Genomic DNA, 10,163 nt, shown 5'->3' on the forward strand with positions numbered 1-10,163 from the left:
ATTATTATTATTATTGTTAGTTTGTGGAACTCAATGTGTAGTTGGAATATTTGCTTGATATTCTGTGACAAAAATTGAAAAGTATGATGAATTGTTGTGACCTTCTTCAGCTACACAAGACAAGAGAGCTCTCTCTTTCTCCCTCCTTTACCACGATTGATGGAAAATGGCTTGTGCGATGGGTAGCGTCTCTTGTTGAAAGAATCTTCATATGGAGAATCCTAAAAAGCCTAGACCCCACTCTCTATCAAGTTTCATCATTATTCGAAGACAGAATCCTAAAACAGTAGACTTCGGATCTAAATATATTTGAATAATATTATTTTCCAATGCACACGTCATGCAGGTTTCACCCACGCTAATATCATACGCTCTTATACACACAGGATTAGAAGAAGGTTGAAAATTGTTTGTATTTGCTAAATATTAGTAAATACCTCTAACCTTTGCAATGGATTATTGAAAAAAATTGATTAAGAATTAAAAAAATACTGTGGGACCCACAGACAAAGATTGTATGCATCCTAGTATCCTACATAGACTTGAGTCATCATCCAAATCGTATGACTCGTATAGATGTTGTAAAGTTAGGAATTCTATCAACACTCACCTTATCGTTCATTCGTTATCCATCACAATCTTGCGTACCCAATTTGATTCTGACCCCAAAAGGGGGACCATTTATATACCATGCTTCTTTTCTTCTTTACTATTTCTTATTACTCTTTTTATATGTAGATTGATAAATAAATATAATTTTTTTGAAATATTTATAAAATAATATTTTATTTCAAATATAAATGACGCCACAACATCTTTTTTACCATTATATTTTCTCTTTTCTTTTCAATTCCTTACCAAAATTTTAAAAACGTTAATTTTTTAAAAAATTTATTCTTTTTAAAAAAAAATAAAAAAAATATTATTCAAATATGTTTTTAGATTTGATTTCTATTTCCTTAAAAAAATAAAAATCATACATATATCATGTAAATATTCGAAAAAAAAATCATTTTACTATTTAAATATTAACCATAAATAACATGATTATATTTGAATTTAAGAACATCGACATTTTTTTTATATATCTTAATAGTATATTTGATAATGATTTTATAAAATATTTAAATTTTTTTAAACGGTCGAAAAGGTTTGAATCAGGCGTCTCGAGGCTATGGTCCAATAATAACCCGCCACGTCAGATGTCAAGACGTGTAGAATGTTACTCCACAGGTTGCTAGGTTCCACACTTCCACGTTATTTCCAACCAAAGGAAAGCAAAATTCAACCTTCCTTCGTCTTCCCATATGAATACTAAATGATGCCTAAGCCGCCCATTCAATCAACTATCCATTTATTATCTTATTTTCTATATGCATACAAATAAAATGGTGGGAAAAGAAAAAGAATATGAATATATTTTCAAAAAATAATTTTTAATGTTAAAAAGGTGAATTATGTTTTAATTAGTATAAAATTAATTTGTTTTAAAAAAAATATTTTAAGTATAAAAGTATTGTGTTTTTTGTATTTATTTTTTTCGAAGAATTAATTTTTGTAAATAATATTCTTTCAAAAATAATATTTTAAAAAAGTTAAAAAATCCAAGAATATGGGGGTGTTTGGTAGGCTGGCGGCAGTTGCATGCAAAAGTGAGGTTGGCCGCTGCCGCTGGCCCGTGTCGTGATACGTGGTCTCACCTCTTATTTTTATTTTTTTTGTTTTCCTTTCTTGGCCTCTGCAAAGCAAAGTTGGAAACGCCTTCAATGTTACAGTAAAATTTCCACACTATATATATATATATTCTTGTATCGCTCTCCTGGGGTGTCACTGTAAGGTCTGCTCTATAGTTTTTGGTTTTTGGATCTTGGGAAGTGCTTGGATTACAGAATCTTGGCTCGTTTTAGATTTCAGTAAAGCGGTTTGATTTTGGTACAGGGCTTTTCATTTTCTTTTGGGTTTTAATTTTTTTTTCTTTTCCCCTTTTTTATTGTGTGGAAAATTTTGTTCGGTTTTTTTTTTTGTTGAAGATTTGTGGTTTACGTATTTGTTTTGTGTCAAATTTGTCATTTCCATGGAAGTTTTCATGGTGTCTGCTTTTTCTGCAGAGAATAAGGGACAGAGGTTAAAGGGTTTTCTCTGAAATCAAGGGGAAAGAATCGAATTGTGCCTTTCATCTGGGTTTGAGCGCAGAGAAGACGGACAGTTTGTTTATGTATGATAACCCCTCTTTTTTACCCTCTTTTTTCTTGGATTTCCTCAAAGACTGGTTCAAAGTGGCATTAGAATAGAATATTTCTTTGTGAAATGGGGTCAGTACTTGCAAGTCTTGCTTTGAATGTGATGGCTCCCACATGAATTGAGGATTAAGTGGACTCCGTAAACTATTTTCTCATTAGAACTGAAGTTTTTGGCTTGTTTCTGTGGATTGTGTTAAAAATTCTTACAAAATCTACTATATTTTTATTTTTTATTTTTTATGTTTAATTCTCTTTTTCCACTTTCATAGAGGACAAATTTGATTTAAAAATGGTGTTTTCTTAAGGATTTGCGATCATTTTGGTGGGGTTTATGCAAAAATGGTTGTGGAAAAAACCAAATTATAAGCATAGAGGCCGGTTGCTCTGTTTTTTGCTCTGAAGTCATAGATTGGGGGAAAAGAAAAAAAAAAAGGAAAGAAAGTTAAAAAAATGATATTTACTTTGGTTTTGGTCTCAAGAATATGCCAAAATGGACTCAGCTAAGCCTAATTAATTTAGAAGATGAGTTTTGCTTGTCTTAAGGTCTGAAAGGATGGGAATAATAGATTTCAAAGTCTCCTTTTTCTTTTCTTTTTCTTAATTTTCTGGACTGCCAGACAAATAACTGTTGTTCTTCAAGACATGGAGTAGCAACTAATTCCATTTTATTGTTTTGATTTGAATCCAGTGAAAATGGTTACTAGAACAGTGGATCTCCGGTCTGACACAGTCACCAAACCCACTGAAACAATGAGGGCTGCAATGGCAATTGCTGAGGTGGATGATGATGTATTGGTTTGTGACCCTACTGCCGAGCGCCTTGAAACAGAAATGGCAAGGATCACAGGGAAGGAAGCTGCTCTGTTCGTTCCATCAGGCACCATGGGCAACCTCATTAGTGTGCTTGTTCACTGTGAGGTGAGGGGAAGTGAAGTCATTCTAGGAGACAATTCCCATATACATATATATGAGAATGGAGGCATTTCAACCCTTGGAGGTGTGCATCCGAGGACAGTGAAAAATAATGAAGATGGAACTATGGATATCAATCTCATTGAAGCAGCCATCAGAGATCCAAGAGGGGAGCTTGTGTACCCAACCACAAGGCTTATATGCTTGGAGAACACGCATGCCAAGTAAGGACCCTTCTTTTATAAAACTATCACCACATCATTCATGACATGACTTTATGTTTTGGTAGATTCCCACATTCTGGATGATTCTTCCGGCAAACTGGGCCTGGGTTTTCTTTTTCAACCTTGGGCCATAGTACTTGATTGCTTTTGTTGTCAGTATATTCCAAATTCCACTAGCATTGGGGGGCCAAACTTTCACTTCTTCCTACACTTTTAATTTTTGTCTATACTAAGGTATGTTTTTTTTCGAGAAATTTGTTTGTTTTTCTATGCTTCTACCATAGTGGAGTTAAGTGCCCTTCAACTGGAAGCCCGATGCAATTGTAGGCACAAATTGTAGATTTGCTAATCTCCATAGAATACCGTCTTTTAACATTTTTCAGTGTACTAATATTTTATATTTTGTAAAATATTAGATTAGCCTGTACTTTTAAGAAATTAGAGAAGCATCTTGACAAATCAATCATTTTCCCTAGTTTCTAGTCCATGTGAGCCAAAGGCTTTCAACTTTGTTATGTTGAATGTGCAATATAAAAGAGGAAATGAAAGAGAGAAAGGCAAAAGGTGGGGAACACAAGGTTTTGGAACTTGAAATGCCACCAAAATTGCGGCACCCAACTCCTCCATGATTGGAGGTTTGGCAGAAACCATTTCAGGCCATTGAGATTGTGATAGCTTGTTTTCCCTGGTCATTAAGTGTTACAACTTTAGCATAAAAATTTCAAATCCATGCATGTCACTTTGGAACCATCTTAGTGAATTTGGTATGCTTTATCACTTTGCCCTGAATTCCAAGCTATGCCACATTCAATCCTAGTAATTACATATTTAAAGTCATATTAAGAGTTCTAGTTGGATTCTTTTACTTTGAACCGTAACTGTTCTGTGTAGTAGCACTCTCACTTTTCCATTTCCATGGAGGGTATGAATAAGTTGTCACATAAAATTTGGTGTGGATTGGTTTGGACACATGTTTTCATCTTCTAAAAAGAATGGGTGATTTTATGAGTTATTCTCTTCTATTCAATTTTATGAGTTACTTAAGGTATACACTGCTAGTGCACCGAAGTTTTAAAATTCAGTGTTAGACCCCTCTAGGCTGTATGTGCATCTCCATATGTATGATAAATTTTGATTCATTCTTGTATTTGTTTTTCTTTGTTATATTTGTAGTTGTAACATGTGATTCCAATTAATATAGATCTTCCCCACCCCATTCTGCCATGGTTTATGTTGAGTCTATCTTGTTTTCGGTTCATCTTCTGTATTATGCAGCTTCAAAGAACAATTCTTTGTTCAAACAATTTTCTGGGTCAGATCAATCTGGTCCATTGAGTTTAGGAGAAAATTTACTGAACAAATTTTGGTTAGAAATGGAATATGTGAGGTGACTACAGCCAATTTCATGTTTGGACCTAGCCTAGAGCTGGATTTAAGATGGAAATATTTTATTCATCATGGTAATGCCTTTTTTCCAGGTCGGTTACATGAATTGGACCCAAAAAAGAAAAAAAATAAAAAAAATAAAAGGAAAGGGATAAAATTGCCAACCTTTTTCCATAGAGAAAAGAAAAAAAGAAAAGAAAAGATAAAGAGTATGATTCATTCCATTAGTCATACTCATTGGAACATACCTTCTTCTTTGTTTATCACAATGCTGAATTTTGTGGATTTTTGAGCTAACACCCAAGGAATGCATTAACAAGCAGAATGAGTCAATATGTACCTGATAACAATAGCTTGTGGAACATCTATAATGCCTAACTTTATTGCTATTATAGGAATATTTGGATTATTCCTTGCCCATTTCTCTCTTGCCTTTCTTATTTGTTTATCCTTCACTTTCTCGCTTATGTACAGTGTTTTACTAGTGCTTCTTTATTGAATGCAGCTGTGGTGGTAGATGCCTTCCTGCAGAATATATAGACAGAGTTGGAGAGTTAGCCAAGAAACATGGGTTAAAGCTTCATATTGATGGAGCCCGTATTTTCAATGCATCAATTGTGAGTAAAAGCTTTACTTTATCCAGATGTTTATTGCTATTTATATTGCTCAATTATCCAAATGGGTTCTGAGTTCAATTTCTGTCTTGTGGCTCCAAATTGGACTTCAGAAAAATAAGCTTATTAAATGATAAAACTGGCTACTCTTTATGCAGAGATGTTTCACACCACTAACTAATGGCAACTAATTAATACTGGGGAAGTGATTCTGAAAATTAGTTCAGGGACATCAGGCACCTGCTGCAATAAATGACAACATTAGGGAAAGTTGATTGCAGTGGTTTTGATGGAAGTTCACATGTTTGTATGCTAAAAGTAGCCAGGACATCCATTTCAGCTACATACATCACACACCACACAACAGATAACACCTCAATAAGGAGCTGCTTCAAACTTTCCAATAAAATGAAAATGTAACTTCTTTTTCAAAAAACAGTATTCTAATAATTGCAAATATTTGAACATGGTATTCGAATATGATAATAACAAAGTACTAGGAAAGAACTCAAGGGAGAGATAGTTTCTAATAATGTGATTTCTGGGAAATACTCACAAGCAAATTTTACATTTTCCTTTTTGATCAACTACTTCAAGAATGGTAGTAGGCAAATAAAACAAAAGTCTATTGGTCATGAGGCAAAATTCTGCTTCACAACTTCCAATTATATGGGATCTCATATGTGTAATTTATTACTCTGTTTGAGAGTTCCTTTCATTTGGTAATTCTTTTTGGGACTTTTCTTATCTTTGCCGTAAACCCTTGCTCCTTTTTCTACTTTCTCCTCTGATTCTCTAAGCTATATATATATAGCATTTAAAAAAGTTTCTTTCTCAACTGATGTTTAAAGTAGAGTCATTATAGGATGCAACAATATAAGTCATGTCTATCTTTAGTATCCTTTGGGTGATTTTTATTGGATTTGACTCTTCACATGAAAGATCTTTGTGTTTGCGATACCAATGGGTGCTAAAATGAATCATATCATTTCAATTTGGTGACCTGTTTTTCATTCTGTTTCTTTTTTGCAACCTATCAAAGCATATTGTTCTGTCCAAAATTTCCTTTATATTTTACCTTTCCTCTTTCTGTTTGTTTGAGTTTCAAATGCTTATAAACTGGCTTGGTTTCTCACTTCAAAAATTGGTTTCCCCAGGCACTTGGTGTACCAGTTCACAGGCTTTTACAAGCTGCTGACTCAGCTTCGGTATGATTCCTAATGGGAGTCCCTAGATTTTTGTTCTTTGAGTTTGGAGAATTGATTTGTTCCCTTATTTATAATTTCAAAAATTATTCCTTGTTTAAAGTAAATGTGCAACTTATTTTGGAATCATAAAAATTAAGCACATAATTACATCGATTTATCTCATCTAGGTTCTTGCTTTTATCATGTTATGTGTGAGCCAGGTATGTCTCTCAAAGGGTTTGGGTGCTCCCGTTGGAAGTGTGATTGTTGGTTCCAAAAGTTTTATTGCTAAGGTAATAATGAGATATTTTGAGTGATCATTAACAAAGGCTCTTCTTCTTTCCCAGAGAATCTGGAATCAAGCTCTTCTCTTTCTTCTTTCTAGGCTAGGAGGCTGAGGAAAACCTTAGGTGGTGGGATGAGACAGGTTGGTATCATTTGTGCTGCTGCTTTAGTTGCACTGCAAGAGAACATTGCAAAGCTTGAGGGTGATCACAAGAAAGCTAAGATTTTAGCTGGTAATTTTTATTTTCTTTGGGTATTTGGTTTCAAATGCTATTTTTTTGGTTGGAAGAAATGATTGTTGTCTTCTCTTCTCATACCTCTGCATTATTTGGATTGCACTCTGCCAATTTATGGATTTTGGTTTCAGAAGGACTGAATCAAATTAAGGGCCTAAAAGTCAATGTTACTTCAGTGGAGACCAATATTGTGAGTATCCTAATAAATGATGTTTAAGATGTGAACAAGTTGTTAGCTGATTAACATTGCTTCCTAATGGTTTCTTATTTGTTATTCAAATCAAGATTTAAACATAATTTTACCTAGGGGTTTTCTCAGGCCAGACTTCAATTAGAAGTGCTGAACCTTTTTTGGAGGACTCTCTCTCTCTCTCTCTCTTAAATAGATGCTTCCTCTTCATCTGGATTCCCTTCTGAAAATTCGTTGCATGGATGCACAAGAGTCTACAACTGATTTCTTGTAGGGGGTTTGCCTTACTTATGGAATAAACTATTGAACTTTTTGGGGTTGCTTCCTAAAGTGGGTTTGAATAGGTCAGCATTATTTTCTCCAAATTTGGAGTTCTTGTTGGATGAGTACCTTCTCGTACTTCCTCATTAATTGAAGGGTATCGTGTTACTAATAAAAAAAAATAAAATAATTGAAGGATATCATGTTCTTATTGATCCCTGCTCTTTAAGCCAAGGAAATGACTGATCCCAGCAGTAGGGAGATGAGAAAAGCTATAATCTGCCCAATATATATTGGATTGCTAGTTTAGATGTTGAATTAGTTGTGCATATTTAAGGGCTTGTTTGGTATAGTTATCAGTTTTCCTGTTTTCACAAGCAGGAAATGAGCCTGCTGTTTCATTTTGTTCTGCTTCTCTAGAAGCAGTCGACATGTTTGGTAGTTATAATTGCAAATGTCCATGGTGTTGTGATGATAGTGGTGCTTTGGTGTTCTGCACCAGTGTAATGTTTCCTGTGTGTGTGAGAAATTGTATTTTGTGGATCTATGCAATATTATGCACATAAGAAACGGCTATAGTTATCTAAACATTCTAATGTCTTAGCTTGGTTTATTTGTAATTTCATACTGGTTCTTACTTTGTGGCTTCATTCATAAATAGACTTTGAGCAAGCAGTGTAGTGACTTTATGCTTCTTACAATCAGGTATATTTTGAAATAGTGGAGGGCTCAAACATCACGGCAGAAAAACTATGCAAGTACTTGCAAGAACATGGCGTGCTTATGATGCCAGAGAGCTCGTCGAGGTGTGTCTCAGTCCTTAAATATCATCTGAGATTCATGAATTTTCTTTACTTCGTCTTTCCTGTCCCTGAAGTGAAGAGGCGCTTCAAACTAATGGAATTTATCCAACTAGTATTGACTAGTTAACAGAAGTTTGAAACCATGGAATTTTCATTTCCAATGAACTCCATACATACCAGCAAGCTCTTGCATGGTTGGTTTCCAGAGTTGTGAGGTTGAGTGAAAGGCAGTGCATTTGAGAATGTGAAGAAGTTTTATTAGGCATTTAAAAGAGCTCCTAATACAAGCGTCCTTTTATCCTCTGCAACCCATCCTTATAACCCTTGTTTGATGGGTATCTCAAACCTCTATCAACAAAGATATGGCAGAATTTCTGTGGTGAATCAGTAGTTCTGGTTCTTATACATAATCTTACTGTTCTTTTGTGGAAATTATTTCTAGGATTATGATTGACTTAACTTGTGCTGTTGTGGGGCACAAGTCCTTTTTCTGGGGATCACTTGGGGTGTTTTTTTCTAGTATTGGGATTTCCAGTGACAACTCTCAGGCTGGGTGAAGTGCCCTCTGAAAGCTGCTAAAGAGTTTGTCACCCTTTTAGCTTGGAGTTCACTTCCAAATTAAGCACCCAAAAGTTCTGGATTTAGCATATTCTGTGGATCAGAATCCAGGTTCATGCAATGTGATATTTTATTTTTCTATTGATCAACCTTCAAGATTTATGAGGTAATAAAAAATCTTGAACATGAAACTGATATTGGTAACTTGTTATCTCAGGATTAGAGTTGTGCTCCACCACCAAATATCAGGAACTGATGTGCAGTATACATTGTCATGCATTCAGGTGATGAATTGCACACTGAACTCCACTTCCTGCCCCATTCTTTCCCATAAATCTGACACTTGCTCTAATGTGGCAGCAAGCTGTAACTGGAGTCCATGATTGCAACGGCGACTTGAAAGAAATTTCTGTCTAAAATGATTTAGTGTTTGTGTATGCCATGCTCTAAATTTCAAGGACATAAAACATACTGAATCACCCTTGAGTCTCTCTGAGTGAGACTTTTTCAGTAAGAAACTGCATTGTATGTTGAATGTTTTAGAATAATTATGGTTTGCCTGGTTTTGGCTTTTGTTACTGTGAAACTGAATGAAATGTCGAATGCTGCTTCTACATTTCTAAATTTAACATTGGATTTTTTTTAACAATAACCATCAATATTGCTTTGCAAAACCTGTGGGCTCTGGTCTTTTGTCACTTAAAGATTTTAGTTTAATTACGGCAAACAAGTAGTTGAACAACACAACCATAACAAATTAGGGATGGGAGAAGACCCTGAAGCTAATGAACCCAAAAGGATTGAACTAAAGGAAGTTTGGTGTCTAACTTGAATTTGAACAAGGTCTGTCTAAAAGATTGTTTTTGCTGCAAATTGATTAGTTAATGGGTGCAACTGGTTTCCAAAAGTTATCCTTGATGGATGTGTTTGTGCTATATGAGGACTTGTAGTTCTTCATGGAGGTGAATTGGTGCATCCCCACTTGATGGTGGCATTTGAACCATGTGGAGAAATCATTGTTTTATTTTTTAAAATTGTTTTTAGGTTTGGAGTCGCTATTTATTTTATTTTATTTTATTTTTAAAAGGGAGAATAAATTAAGAAAGAAAACCCTAAAAATGATTTCAAAGTGGAAAGGGTAAAGTTTGTAAATCGAGATGGATTTGAGGATCATATTATTTAATGGGAAACCTTATGACTGGCTACTAACCCCATTTACCTATGGTCTTTAATAAACGAATAGAGGAAGCTTTAATGTTTTCGAATC

General features: G+C 34.6%; 1 protein-coding gene across 10 annotated transcripts; it reads left to right on the top strand.

Moving 5' to 3' along the window:
* Positions 1-1,345: 1,345 nt before the first annotated feature.
* LOC100265578 (low-specificity L-threonine aldolase 1) lies at positions 1,346-9,512 on the top strand. Of its 10 annotated transcripts, none has more exons than XM_002266956.4 (11): positions 1,346-1,932; positions 2,109-2,215; positions 2,929-3,376; positions 5,268-5,379; positions 6,534-6,584; positions 6,785-6,856; positions 6,949-7,081; positions 7,216-7,274; positions 8,241-8,341; positions 9,114-9,180; positions 9,257-9,512. In XM_002266956.4, the coding sequence occupies exons 3-11, from the start codon at positions 2,934-2,936 to the stop codon at positions 9,311-9,313; spliced, it is 1,095 nt and encodes a 364-aa protein (XP_002266992.1). In that variant the 5' UTR covers positions 1,346-1,932; positions 2,109-2,215; positions 2,929-2,933; the 3' UTR covers positions 9,314-9,512. The 10 variants fall into 10 exon arrangements, with proteins under 10 accessions (XP_002266992.1, XP_003633695.1, XP_010660226.1 ...); XM_003633647.4 differs by having other exon boundaries at positions 1,620-1,774; XM_010661924.3 differs by having other exon boundaries at positions 1,626-1,837.
* The last annotated feature ends 651 nt before the right edge of the window (positions 9,513-10,163 follow it).

The sequence above is a fragment of the Vitis vinifera genome, chromosome 14, assembly GCF_030704535.1.
Source record: "Vitis vinifera cultivar Pinot Noir 40024 chromosome 14, ASM3070453v1".
Lineage (NCBI taxonomy): Eukaryota > Viridiplantae > Streptophyta > Magnoliopsida > Vitales > Vitaceae > Vitis > Vitis vinifera.

What these genes read in the sequence shown, in the direction of transcription:
- LOC100265578 (XM_059742810.1), top strand. Translation starts at nt 2,934, where the DNA reads ATGGTTACTAGAACAGTGGATCTCCGGTCTGACACAGTCACCAAACCC. An exon ending in TTGGAGAACACGCATGCCAA is followed by an intron (nt 3,377 to 5,267) that starts GTAAGGACCCTT and finishes TATTGAATGCAG; the next exon opens with CTGTGGTGGTAGATGCCTTC. An exon ending in ATGCCAGAGAGCTCGTCGAG is followed by an intron (nt 8,342 to 9,113) that starts GTGTGTCTCAGT and finishes TTGTTATCTCAG; the next exon opens with GATTAGAGTTGTGCTCCACC.